This window comes from Elephantulus edwardii, unplaced genomic scaffold, assembly GCF_000299155.1.
Source record: "Elephantulus edwardii isolate Elephantulus edwardi_28Jun2011 unplaced genomic scaffold, EleEdw1.0 scaffold00017, whole genome shotgun sequence".
NCBI classification, from domain to species: domain Eukaryota; kingdom Metazoa; phylum Chordata; class Mammalia; order Macroscelidea; family Macroscelididae; genus Elephantulus; species Elephantulus edwardii.
The window spans coordinates 26,350,308-26,363,929 of NW_006399767.1; the positions used below are offsets into that span (position 1 = coordinate 26,350,308).

Sequence of the window (13,622 nt, forward strand, 5' to 3'; positions counted from 1 at the left end):
ATTACAGAGCCTTAAAGCTAGATAAAATGAAAATCCTTGTTTCAGTTAAGTCCCCGTCTGCTGCTCCCCTCTTGACTGAGAGGTCAGGGTGAGGGTGTGTGGGTAGTCACTCTCCCTGATTTCTGAATTCAAAGCAGGAAAAAAAACCCCAACAAATTCAAAGTACAGCCAAAGAGAGAGATGAGTTCAAGGGAAAACCTCAGCTCACAACAGTGCACAGCCCAGAGAGGAGGACTGTGGGGAGTGCTGACTGCTCTCTAGGGAAGCCTGAGTTCTCCTTTCAAAGAGAAGACAAAATCCAGAGGGCTCAGTAGGGAAAGGCAGGAAAACAGTTCTCAGAATCAGAGGAGCTGGAAGAGAAAAGCACTGGGGAGTACTGGTGTCTTCTGAAATCTCTGGCTCCTAAACTCAGGCTTAACCCTTGTCATTGAAGACACAGCATCAGGGCCAGGGCTCCTCAAGAACCCCAACTCTGCCTGTGAGCCAGGATCATGCTCTGTCTCTTAAACGCCCAAGTTTGGGAGGAGCCACAGTGCTATCTCCTCTGTCATTTCTACATGGGAAGAACCTGGCAAAGAACCAACTGAGCCCTCACCCCTATGTGTGCTCTTAGTGTAAGAAGAGCCCTCCAAATCCTTGGCAAAGGCAAGGGCGATCAAGATCCTGTCCTAACTCTGGGGAGCTTCTGAGGGGGCAGGATAGAGACCAGCAGTGGTGGCATGCTGTCTTTCCCATAGTTGGACCACAAAGTTGGACAGAGCTGGCCAGCCCTCAGGGCAGCCTTCTCCAGGGTGAGGCTGGCAAGCCCACCACTCTTTGCTCTCCAGGCTGCCATGGTAACAACCACCAGTTACTCTGTGCTTCCTTGGTGCCAGGTGTTATAAGATGCTCTACATGCATTATCTCAATCGTCAGAGCAATCTTCTAAGTGAGGATTGTTATTCTCCTTATTTTACAGAAGCATAAACTGAGGACCAGAGAGAAAAGCAGCTTGCCTGAAGTCATAGTTAGAAGGTGGCAGAGTCAGAATTCAAACTCAGGTCTGGCTGAGCCCAAAGGTCATGCTCTTAGCCATTATGGTGAGTAATGCAAGGAATGTGAACTAAGGTAGACAGGAACCCAAGAACAAGATCCCAGGAGGGGATGGTATCTAACCCCATCCCACCCCCTCCTAGGTAGTAGGGGCATGAAGAAGCTGGCTGGGCCTCTGACTGTGCAGACAGGCAGAGAGGGGCAAGTGGCTGGGGAGGAGGTGGGGTGTTAGAAGGTGGGAAAAGGGAGGAAAAAAGGAAGGAGAGACAGTGACAGAGGAAAGACAAAACCAACATGATGGCTATGGGCCAGCACTTGAAGACTCAGGCTTCCTGTCACTCAATGGGCCCAATGTCTGGGCTGCCTTGGGAGCCCTGCTGGCCAGCTGGGGCCCAGTCAGGTGGGGCCAATGGGCATGCAGTTAGTGGGAGCCCCAGCAGGTTAGCCCTTCCCCTAGCAAGCCAGTGAGAGCAAGCGGTGAGAGCAGACATATTTACCATTAGAAACGGCCTGAGGGGGGACGTGCTGCTCTAGCCGCCTTTCCCCTGTTTGACATTGTAAAAAAGCTGTTTAGATGCTGGGCAGGAGCCACTGTGGCCCAAGGGGCCCCAGCCCCCTCCCCACCCCCTTCTCCACCCTCTAGGCCCAAACCTCTGGCCCCAGTGAGCCCTGGGACCCCTACAGCAGCCTCAAACCCAAGTCTTATCCTGCCTAACGCCTTAGAGAACCTGACTTCCACCAATGATACAGGGTAAACTGAGTCTCAGAGAGGGGGGAACCGTGGGCCTAGTATCACAGCATGGCAATGGCAAAACTGGAATACAACCTCATGCTTCAGAGTCCCACACATGAATGCCCTGATGGCCTTTCCTGCTAGGCCTGACCAAACAAAAAGATCAAGAATGTCAAATAAGTTCTATTATAGAAGAGTGAGAGGACCTAGGAAAGAAAACAGCTGTGGCTCTTAGAAGAGCCTCATTTGTTCTTTGCCTCGAGTGTGACCCAGGTGGTAGAATGGAAAGGGAAGTTCAAGCTTAATTAGGGGTGTCTTCAGAAGCAGCCATGACCTGGGCTACTGGAGCAGAATGAAGCCAGGGAAGGACTAGGCGTCATATCCACAGGCCCCACTCTGTTTTGTTCCACCCATGCAAGCTTTCTTTGTGAACTGCATGCAGTTTCTTTTGGATAGAGATGTGTGTGAGTGTGTCCAGGGGTGGTTAGAAGTATCTAGAAAGCAGGAATACTAGGCTTATGAGGAAAAAAAGTTTAAGAAGCTGAAAATAAACTAGCTGGGAAAAGACATATGGAAACCTAAAAATGTTCTAGGGTCTCTGAAGAATTATCTCAGAAGGAAACATGTAGCAGGAAAGAGTTTAAAACGAAGGAGGACTTTTGAACAGGTTGTGCAAATTCCTGGAGCAGGCCCCCCGGGCATAGCCTGTTCCTCTGTACTTGTGACTATGGGGAAAAGCACAGGGGCTGTGTCCCTGACATATTATTATTTCACACAGTACTACTGTTTCCACACCTCTCCATCTCAGGCAGTGTGTAGGTTCCCCGATAAACAGCTGGGCCCATACACCTGAACCCAGAGACCAAGCACACCTTCAGACTCTCCCATTTTACTTCCCATGCCTCCAAAAGGGATACCATCTTTCTCAGCACTCCAGGATCCCACAAAAGAAATGCAACTTGAATAATTAATCTGTAGTAGCTGAAGATAAGGGAGAAAAGGTCTAGAAATGCAGGAAAAGAGGCCCACATTTGAAAAGGGTCCCAGACCAGGGTAAGGATGATGGAAGGTTGGGGTATGTGAGAAAGCGAGGCCACAGGTGGCGCAGAGGGCATGCCACTGCAGTCTGGAGTGAAGAAAAAGCAATGGAGGGAGAGGGTGGGAGAGCAGAGAGAGGACTCAGAGGGGATGAAGAGAGAAAAGGATAAAGAGGAAAAGGTATCTGGAACAAGGAAAGCCCATCTGTCCAGTCAGGACTAGTGGTCCCTGAAGAAAAGCACTCACTTCACCCCCAGTGGTGGCAGAAGGCTGTGGCAGCTTCCTGCCTGACCACACTAGTACACTAGCCCTCACGTCTGGCAGAATCAGCCCCACCTCCCCAACTCTCCTCCCCTTTCTCAACCATAGCCTTGGGCTATATCGGCACCTCTGCTAATTATTCTTGGCTTGGCAACAGCTCCTGGGATGAGAGGAGAGTGAAGCCAATGGTTTGGGCAATAGGAGGGAGCCAGCTGCGTCCTGCATTCCCTCACAGAGTTGTCCGCACTAAACTGGCACTGTCTGTGTCTTCAGCCCCTTCACCATCACTCCATGCCCAGCACCTGGGCCCCATGTGTCCCAACTCTGGTGCCCAAGGACCCTTCCCACAACCCCCAGCGCAGGTAGACCTGCCTGGCCTCACCCACCGATGCATGTCTTCCCGTCCGTATGAAGCACAAACTTGACGTGGCAACCGCACCGGGGACCCTGCTCCGTGTCATCGCAGGTGTGTTGACAGCCACCATTACCATAGTTGCACGTCACTATGCACAAAGGGTAGGAGCCTGTTGGCCTCTTCTTCTCAGGTACCACTGCTCTCCAGGACTGCAAACCCTCTGTGCTAGTCACCAGTCCCCCCCCACCCTTTCCTCCTGCTGCAGAGGCCCCACCTTCCTCCTCTGTCTAGCCCTCCTTCCCCACCTCCATCCTTGTCATCTCACATTTACAGTCCCGTTGATTCTTGGTGAGCTCAAAGCCGGGGCGGCATTCACAGGCAATCCCCCCCTTGGGTGTCTCCCGGCAAATGTGGGCACAGCCATGGTTCTTGTTCATGCAGTTCATTCCTTCTAAAAGGGAAGAGGAAAGGCGTGAAAGTTCAGTGCCTAGGTGGGGATACCTTGAGGAAGAGGGACTCAGAAGGGCAGCTGGGGACCCAGGAAATGGTGAGAGAAACCCAGTGGGGATGCCATGTGGGGAGGAGCCTGACTCCCCTCACAGGCTTCCTGTTTGCTCACACAGCAGACATTCTAAATGATGAATTACTAGGTATTGATATCCATTCCCAGAGAAACATGATCACCCTATCCTTCAAATAACAACAACAACAACAACAACAAAATACCTACATATCTAACTAGTTGTCCAGCACAGTGCTGTATGAAATTAGGGTGAAATTAGGAAGGACTTATAAAAATATAAGACATGGTCTCTTCCCTCAGAGAGCTCACAGTCAAATACAGAAGATGATAAAGTAATCAAATCAGCCAGAGGGGAGTGACCAGTACAAACAGAAAGTAGTGTGGGCTTTTCTTGGACATTTATTTCATTGCCACCACCTGAAGGCACTAGACTAGGTTAGATGCTGATGACAGAGATGATTAGATATAACCGCTGCCTCAGGGGAGACACCGCCTAGTGGGACAGGAGAAACAGACAGCATGTACCCCACATTCCTACCTGATCCCCTAACCCAACTCCAGAGATAAGGACATGATGGAACCCTCTCAGATAAGCAGGATCTTAAACTTAAGTCATCCACTTAGGGCTGTAAGATGCCCCAGGCCTGGACAGAGGATACTCTATACTAACCTCAATCCCAAATGAACTTCCCCTAATTTTATCCTAATACAAAGTGTTCAGGGAGCCCTCAGTCTTACTGGGTTGAAGGACAAGTGACCCAACAGAAGGTGAGCCTGATGGCAAGGAGGAAAAGATTCCAGGAAAACTGGCAGAGAGACATGGGCAGGGCAGGGTCTGACCTTCTGGCCGCTGGATGCAGGTGTGCTGGTTGTCACTGAGGAAGAAGCCTTCCCGGCAGTGGCACTCGTAGCTGCCCATCATGTTGACACAGCTCTGCTGGCAGCCACCGTTGCCTTCCGCACATTCGTCCACATCTGTGGGAGAGGTGGTTAGGGGATGGGCACCAAGTGCCAGGGTGGCCGGGGATGTCAGCATCAAGGGCTGAGAGAAGTCAGAATCCAAACCTCTTCACAGCCCACCACTAGGCCAGTCAAGTCAACCCAAACAGTTCTCACACCCTCATCAGCTCAAGTTCTACTGAGCCTAGAGAGGGCCCCAGACAGGGCAGAGAGGGGAGCTAGGAAGTGGGGAGAGGACATGTGAGCCTGGCTTGTCTAAGTGATAACTTGCCTCCTTTCCCCTCACCTGCTGAAACTGGGTCTAGAAGAAGACCAGGGACACAGCAGTGAAGAGAATGGAGGCATCATCAGGGAAAGGTAACAAGGCTGGTTGCCATGAGCAACTCAGGGGGCTGGGAAATGGCTCTGTGTGCTGAGAGCCATGGCCATGATGGCCATGGTGCTGAGGTAGGGAAGGGAAGCCAGAGCCTTGACTCCTTGAGCAGCAGGGACCACATCTATGGACAGGCCACTGGCCTGGTCCTCTCTCCTCTCCTCTTATGCCTGGGCTTACTGCCATATTTCCTAGTCTTTCTCCTATTTTGGTTTAACAAAACAAAGTCTGGCAGCTTGTTGGAGAGGGATAGGGGGAGAGCTGCCAGACCACACCCTAGATGGGGGATGGGGAGCAGTAAGCTCTCACCCCCACACCCCAGACCTCCGGCCATCCTGGGGCTCTTGCTGCATTGCCTTGACTCTTATCTCTCTGCTTGCTGCTGTCCCCAGAAGCACTGGGGGATATTGGCCTCCAAATGGAAGAGCTAGAGGTCTTCGTTTGCATGGTGTACCTGTTGGAAAACATTCCTACCTCTGTCCTATCTCTTGCTACACCTCTGGCTTCTTCCACGCACATCTCTTTGTGCTTGCCCTAACCTAAATTCCATCCTTTGGCTTGGTCTCTTCTGTTCCAATCCTGTGGCTTCATTACTCCAGCCAAGCCCTTTCCTCCACTTCTCAGTGAGGAAACTGAGGCAGGGCATGTCAGCATTCTCAGTGTTCCTCCAGAAGCCAAGGTTCAGGTTGAGACTTTGAACCTGAACTGCACAGGGCTCAACCTCAAGGCTCTGACATTTCCTCCCCTTGACCTTTTCTCCAACTACGTATTCTCTTACCCTTCTGTTGTGGCTCTCCCCAAACACATTTAGGGATCAAAATTTGGTGAGAATCAATGCCTCAAAGGTAAAAAGACAGTAAAATATAACTCATGTTCTCAGTCTTGTGGACAACTCACTGCTCTGGTCCAAATGTTGCAGCTTTTCTTCCCAAAGGAATCCCAAAAGAGGGCCTCAAGAGTGACCAGGCAGGTGAAGAACAAGGCCATTCCCACTAGTGAGGGTGACAGGAGAGGTGGTCAGAGCTGGGGAAAGGTCCTACAGAGGGATCATGGTTTGGAGGCCTGGGTTGGGAGTGGAAGCCTATATAGCTGGTGGAGTGATGGGGTATGACTGGGTTTAAAGGCAGCTCTCTAGTACGATGGCTCTCTTGAGCCCTTGGGACCTCAGAAAATGGATCTCTTTGGTTAGATGAGTGGGTGTATTCTGTCCAGTCTGCTTTCTGGGTGGGCTTCCTGTCTTCTATACTTCTAGTCTCATATTTTTGTTTTGGCAACAGAATGTTGGGGAAAGAATTCCTGGGTTCAAATAAGAACTGTTTTCTGGTGTAGGTTTCAGTTGTGCTGATTAGAGAAGAGTGTAGCTTGGTCCCTGTCATTTTCCAAATTGACAAAAATGAAAATTGATTTCATCTGCTTAGAGATTCTCCTTTTTCTGATCTAGTTCTTTAGATGAAGGGGATCCAGTCTGAGGCCTCAGAAGTGAGGAGAGAGAAAGACTGGAGAGTGCAGGGAAAGCTGGGGGAGGACCAGGCTGGAAGGATCAGAGTCTTCGGGGCAGAAGCCCGGAGAAGGCCATCATCAACACTGCTGTCATTTACTGAACATGTGCTAGCTGCTAAGGGCTATACAGGGGCCTTTCCCCATGTTCTCTCATAGTGATCCCTTTAAGAGCTTAAAAGAGCACATAATAAACCAGTTGTGTGGATTCTAGCTCAGGATGGTCATGTGTGCCAGAACAGAACTGTACTCTATAGGGTTTTCAATTACTGAGTTTTTGGAAATAGTCTCTTAGGGCTTTCTTCAAAGCTATACTTCTGGTAGTCTTGAACCTCTAACCTTAGGGTTAACTGGGACTCCCAGAGATAAGCTGATTTTCCTGAAACCTCAAAGCTATAAGCAAGAGTCAGGATTTATCTGGAGCCAAAGTATGCTTCACCCACCTGAGGTACACATGTATTCTCAACTCTTGGAAACACTTTCTAGCAGCTTCTTTGATGTTTTCCATCCAGTAGCAAGATTGCCATTCTCAAAGGGGCTTCACCTCGCTCCTTTTTGTGGGAATGCTTTTTCATCCCATTTCACCTTGAAATGGGAAAGTTCACCCCCTCCACTCTCCTTTGCTTACCCAGACAGTTGTGCCCATCATGTGCCAAGTGGAATCCATCATAGCAGGTACACCGGTAATTGCCAGGGATGTTGACGCAGTCATGCACACAACCTGCATTATCTTCTCGCTCACACTCATCCACATCTGTAGGAAAAATGAAATACGACGGAGCTCAGCTGAACCCTCCTTTGTGCTCCCAACTGTCCTCTTTTGGGACTGGCCTTGTGAGTTTTAAAATATATCCTGTTGTCTGTGTGTGTGTGTGTGTGTAGCTACTTTCATAGCCTATAAACCATTTTCCATTTTCCTATAAACTTGTCATAAATGGTTTCTTATGTTTCCACTCAGCCTTTCTATTTACCATTATAAATAGTTGCAGAATATCCCATTGTGTTGCTGTATCATAATTTATTAATTCTTTTAATCTATTGTTAGACAGATTTCTTCTACTTATTTTACTATCATAAATAATGCATCAAAGAACATCATTCACATATTATTTTGTTTCTTTCCATTTCCTTTGAATAAATCCCTAAGAGTGAAATTCCTCGTTCAAAAGGTATAAATAACTTTTAATATTCCTACTAGGTATTAACAGAATCACTTTACAATTTATCATGCTAGGAATTAATAAGTATACCTCTCCTCTGAAGTCTTACCAACACTGAAGGTCATAAATTTAAAATAACATCTCAAGGCTGCTTTAATTTGCATTGCTTTAATCACAAAGGGAAGAGAAGTGTTTGTTGACAGTATGAGCTTCCCCTGGGGTCAGTTGTCTGTTCCCATCCTTTGAGGGCTAGAAGGTCTGAAGATGGAGGCCATAATGTCAAGGAACCTCAGGCCTAGTCCCACAGTTCAGATGTCTACCCTGCTCTCCAGCTGGGCTGTGGGCTATGAACTAATCCCTCTAGGGAGTCTATAAGATGCCCTTGTACAAATCAGAAAATGTAGCCACCTTCTCTGGGAAGATACAGCCCTCTCTTCTATGTTACCTCCTGCCTAAGTGGCACTGGCCTCCCTTACCCAGATTTGTGCCTTCTGAAGGTGACCCCTTAGTCTTACCTTTGCAATGCTTCCCATCTCCTGTGTAGCCTGACTTGCAGATGCACTTATATGACCGAGGGGTGTTCTGGCAGATAGCATCAATATGGCAGTTGTCAGTCCCTTCTACACACTCGTCCACATCTGGCAGGAGAAAGGGGCATAAGAGACACTGTTGGTATTTCCCAGGAGACGTCTTGAAGGTAGGTTCTTCAAGGGCAAAATCCCCTCTAAACAGAGGAAGTGACCACCCCAGGTGCTTCCCCACACCTCTTTGGATTTCAGAGTATACAGACTATACGTTAAGGACTTCAGAATATACTTCCCCACCCCTCAAATGTACCTAATCCACATCTACAACTACTTCATACCTTTGAGTCAGGACCAACTTATAGCTGACCCTCCATGAGGTTTTTTGGAAGCTGTAAATCACACTTGGCCCATCTTTATCTCTCTAAGCTGCTGGTGGATAGGAGCTGTGTGCCTCTGGGCTGGCAGCACAACTCCTTACTAAGCCATCAGGGATCCCTACAAGCACAACTAAGACTCTTTCATTTGAAACAATAGTGTTTAAGAGTTTGATTTTTTTTATTTAAAATGAGTAACTCCTGTACTAGATAGTATACTTGATTAGAAATATTCAACTTAATATTCATGAGTTTACCTTTCTTAGGTAGAAGAGGGAAGAGGAAAGGTATGGATGGGTTACAGAGACCTTTAGGAAACAAAGTGACCTTTGGGGAAGGTCTATGCCCATTGTAAGAAGAAAAAGAGGCTAGGCATCTGAGGAAAACTTCATCAGCTTCATGACTTTGCTTGAAAACAAGCCTGCTCCCACTTGCCCATTGTGGCGCCGAGAAGATTTAGAGGAAAGGCATTCGATGCTGTGAGATTCTGCTAGGCCCCTGTGCTGCCAGCAGTGGTGCTGGTGCTGGTTGGCACCAGCCTCCTGAAGCCTGACAAGCACAGTTCTCAAGAGCTCACCCAGGTGGCCCTATCACTAGGTGCTTTCTCTCTGACCTCAAGTGGTCCTCTGCAGCTTAAACATGAATGCTACATACAGAGTATACTAAAGGCAGAAGTAAACAAAGACCTAGGTCCCTCCACTCTCCCAAAAAGAGAGAGATGTTGTTTAAAAAGGGCATAAAAAATCAATTGTGCCTTCGGGCATATATTATTGCCTGCAATTCACATTGACCTTATGCATAATAGCTATAAACCCTGTCCAATCCTGAACCAATCTCACTGTCTCCAACACACCTACCACCATTACCCCAGTTACTGTGTTTATCAGGGTCTTCCTCTCTTGCACTGGCTCTTCATCCTTCCAAGCATGATGCCCTTTTTGAAGGACTGGTCCCTCCGCGCAGCATATCCAAAGTATGTAAGCTGGAGCTTTAAAATCCTTGCCTCCAAGGAGCAACCTCATTTCACCCTGTCCTGTACAGATCTGTTTGTTCTCTTGGCAGTCCATGGTATCTTCAGTACTCTTCCCTAACTCCACAACTCAAAGGCATCGATTCTTCTTCTGTCATCCTTAGTCATTTTCCAGCTCTCTGATGCAGAGCAAGTAACTTAGAAGATCATGTCCTGGATCAGGCGCAGCTTAGTCTTTAGACTGACCTTGTTGCTCTTTAGCACTTTGGAGAGGTTCCTGACAGCAGAGTTTTCCCAGTGCAATTTGTCTTTTGATTTTCTGGATGCTGGAGCCTGAGCAAGCTAAAATCATTAACAACCTCAATCTCTTCTCCATCTATCATGGTGCTGCCAATTGGCCTAGTAGTGAGAATCTTTGTCTTCTTGATGCTGAGCTTCAATCCATAATGAAGCCTGCTGCAGTCCTTGACCTTCTGCAGTAAATACTTCAGGTCCTCCTCAGTCGCAGCAAGTGACGTTGAGTCATCTGTAGAATGCAGGTTGTTGATGAGTCTTCTTCCAATCCTGATGCTATATTCCTCCTCATACAGTCCAGTCTCTCAAATGATTTGTTCCATATGTAGACTAAAAAGATATGGAGAGAGAACACATCCCCAACACACTCCTTTCCTGATTTTTGAACCATGCAGTGTTTCATTTCCTTGCTCTGTTCTAATGCCTGCTTCCTGGTCCAAGTATAGGTTTTGCACGTGTGTGTATTTATACATCAAAAGAAAATGGAAGGAGTACACCAACTCATTATACCAAAAAGGAGAATATCATGAAATAACATATTAGCAAGAGCCTATTATGGTGATGCAGGAGGAAGTTCAAGCCGTTCTCAAAAAATTGGCAAAAAACAAGGTCCCAGGAATTGACAGCTTACCAATTGACATATTTCAACACACAGATGCTGCCCTGGACGCGCTCACAGATTATGCCAAAAATTCTGGAGGACAACCACATGGCCAACTAACTGGAAGAGACCCATATTTATTCCCATTCTAAAAATAGGTGGCCCAACAAAATGAGGAAATTATCTAACAATATCATTAATATCACATGCAAACAACATCCTGTTGAAAATCAGAAAAAAAAAAAATAAAAATAAAACCAACCAACCAACCAACCAACTGGAACAGCAGGTTAACAGATTTGCCAGATGTGCAGGCTGGGTTTTAGAAGAGTCCATGGTATTAGAGATAGTATAGCCAATGTTAGATGGATCTTAGCTGAAAGCAGAGTATCAAAAGAATGTTTGTATTTCATTGACTATACAAAGGCATTTGACTGTGGCTAACTCTGAGAAGAATGAGAACACCAGAACTCTTGAGAGTGTTTTGCGAAAGCTATACTTGGACCAGGAGGCAGATGTCAGAATAAAGCAAGAAAATACTGCCTGGTTGAAAATTGGGAAAGGTGTATCCCAGGAATGTGTCCTATTTCCATACCTTTTCAATCTATATGCAGAACAGATTATCCGGGAGGCTGGGCTATTTGGGGGGAAGTGTGGCATCAGGATTGGAGGAAGACTCATCAACAATCTGCATTACGCAGATGACACAACCCTCCTTGCTGAATCTGAGGAGAACTTGAAGTGCTTGATCCAGAAGGTTAAGAACTGCAGCCTGCAGTATGGATTGAAGCTTATTATCAAGAAAACAAAAGATTCTCACCACTGGGTTGGTTGGCAGCATCATGATAGACAACAATCAACACTCTTGGTACCAGCAGCCAAGAAATCAGAAGACAAATTACATTGGGAAAGTCTGCTGTCAGAGACCTTTCCAAAGTACTGAAAGGCAACAATGTCATTCTGGAGACTAAGGTGCACCTGATTTAGGTCATGGTCTTTGCAATTAATTGCTATGCATTAGAAAAGCTGGACAATGACTAGGGATGATAGAATGAGAATTGATGCCTGTGAGTTGTGGTGCTGGACAAGAATACTGAATATACCATGGACTGCTAAGAGAACAAACAGGTCCACTCTGGAGAGGGTGAAACCAGGCTGCTCCTTGGAGGCAAGGATTTTGAAACTCTGACATACTTTGGGCATGTTGCAAGGAGGGAGCACTGTGGACAGGTCCCTGAGAAAGGACATGCCCAATGTAGTTTGTCTCCTGATCTTCTGACAGTAGAAGGGCAATTGAGTAGTCCACAATGATGTGGGCACATTTAGCCCCTCTGGACTCTAGAGGCACCAGCCAGGGGTCAGCAGGCTGTGGAAGAGGCAGCTGGAGGTCCTGCACACTGAGTCCTGCTCATGATGAGACAGGCACACTGAGTTCTACCAGGGCTTTTAGGCCACTAGATTTAGCTGTGTCACTCACTATGCCAATATTTCCACCCAGGAATCCATCCTGCTGGGCCACCATGGGCCTCAGCTATAGTCAGAAAAAGGTGTCCTGTGTCTTGATATTTGTATACCTGGTTGTCTGCACATTGCTATTAGTGATATAGTGCCCTTCAATTTTGTTATTGGGGAATGATTTGCATGTTGCCAATGACTTTATATTTTAGATGTGTATAGGGCTGCATATCTCTCTCTCTCTCTCTCTCTCTCTCTCTCTCTCTCTCTCTCTCTCTCTCTCACACACACACACACACACACACACACACATATATAACTTTTGTATCTGAAGCAGTAGTATGGCACCCATAAAAGTGCACTAAAGCAGGGCAAAATGTTTCAAGCATTTGAAAACTCTTAGTATGTTTGTGAAAGATGCTCAGGGTATAGTAAACTTGAAGGTGACATTAGTCCAGCTGAAATGAGACAAATGTGTTAACAGTATGTGTTTAAAGACATGAAGGCATCAGGAATAAGAGGAGGACAAAGCACAGCAGACTCCACTTTCTCCAAAGAGATGCCTGACCCTTCTTACCAAGATTCTGATAAATCTGTCCAGGTCAGGCTTTGATCCCAGTATTTAAAAACAACACAAAATCCAAAATGCTCTGCTGGAGAAGGAGGGGCAATCTCCTCCTGTACCAGTCAGATCCGATTTGATGGTACACACACACACACACACACACACACACACACACAATAATAATAATAATACCTCAAAACAACACAACAACAAAAACGTCTCAGATGATTCTAAGGTGCAGGTAGGGATGCTGTTGTTCTGAGGTGACGCTGAGTCAAGCACAACGCATTATGACCCTATGAAAACCTATTTGAACACTGTGTCATCCTCATAATCTCCAACACACTCAAGCCCTCTGCTGAAGTCACTAGTTGAGGGTTTTCTTCTCTTTTGCTGCCCCTCCACCTTTCCAAGTGTGATGTCCCTCGCCAAGGAATATCTTCTTTTAGCAACATGCGAGTTTGAGAGATGAAGCTTCATCATCTTTGCCTCCAAGGAACACTCTAGTTGCACCTTCTTCAAGACATAACTGTTTGTTCTTTTGGCAGTCCTTTGCATATTCAGCACTTCTTCAACACCACAGTTCAAAGGCATCAGTTCTTCTTCTGTCATCCTTAATCATGTCTAGCTTTGAGAGGCACAGCAAGTAACTTAAGTGGTACTATTTAAGGGGAGATTTGAAGTAGAAGAGATTACTTGTTGTTATGTGTCGTTGAGTTGCTTGCAACTCACAGTGACCCTATGTACAACAGCTCTGAACCCTGCTCTATCCTGAGCCAACGTTATTGTCTCTGACACACCTACCCCCCATTATCCCAGTCACTGAATCAATCTATCTCATCAAGGGTACCTCTCTTGCACTGTCCCTCCAGGCTCCCAAGTATGATGACCCTCTCCAAGGACT

The 13,622-nt window shown here is 46.9% G+C and overlaps 1 protein-coding gene across 3 annotated transcripts in view; it reads right to left on the bottom strand.

Moving 5' to 3' along the window:
- The window catches only part of SCUBE3 (signal peptide, CUB domain, EGF-like 3), a 44,271-nt gene that overhangs the window by 15,370 nt on the left and 15,279 nt on the right, over positions 1-13,622 (bottom strand). The window contains exons 1-6 of one of the 3 annotated variants that reach the window (XM_006882057.1): positions 8,448-8,517; positions 7,401-7,526; positions 4,783-4,917; positions 3,745-3,870; positions 3,451-3,567; positions 1,530-1,577 (exon numbers count right to left, since the gene is read on the bottom strand). In XM_006882057.1, the coding sequence (XP_006882119.1) occupies positions 1,530-1,577; positions 3,451-3,567; positions 3,745-3,870; positions 4,783-4,864 (373 nt within the window). In that variant the 5' untranslated portion in view covers positions 4,865-4,917; positions 7,401-7,526; positions 8,448-8,517. Of the gene's footprint in view, positions 1-1,529; positions 1,578-3,450; positions 3,568-3,744; positions 3,871-4,782; positions 4,918-7,400; positions 7,527-8,447; positions 8,571-13,622 lie in introns of those variants that run through there. The other 2 variants (XM_006882056.1, XM_006882055.1) reach the window with 2 other exon arrangements.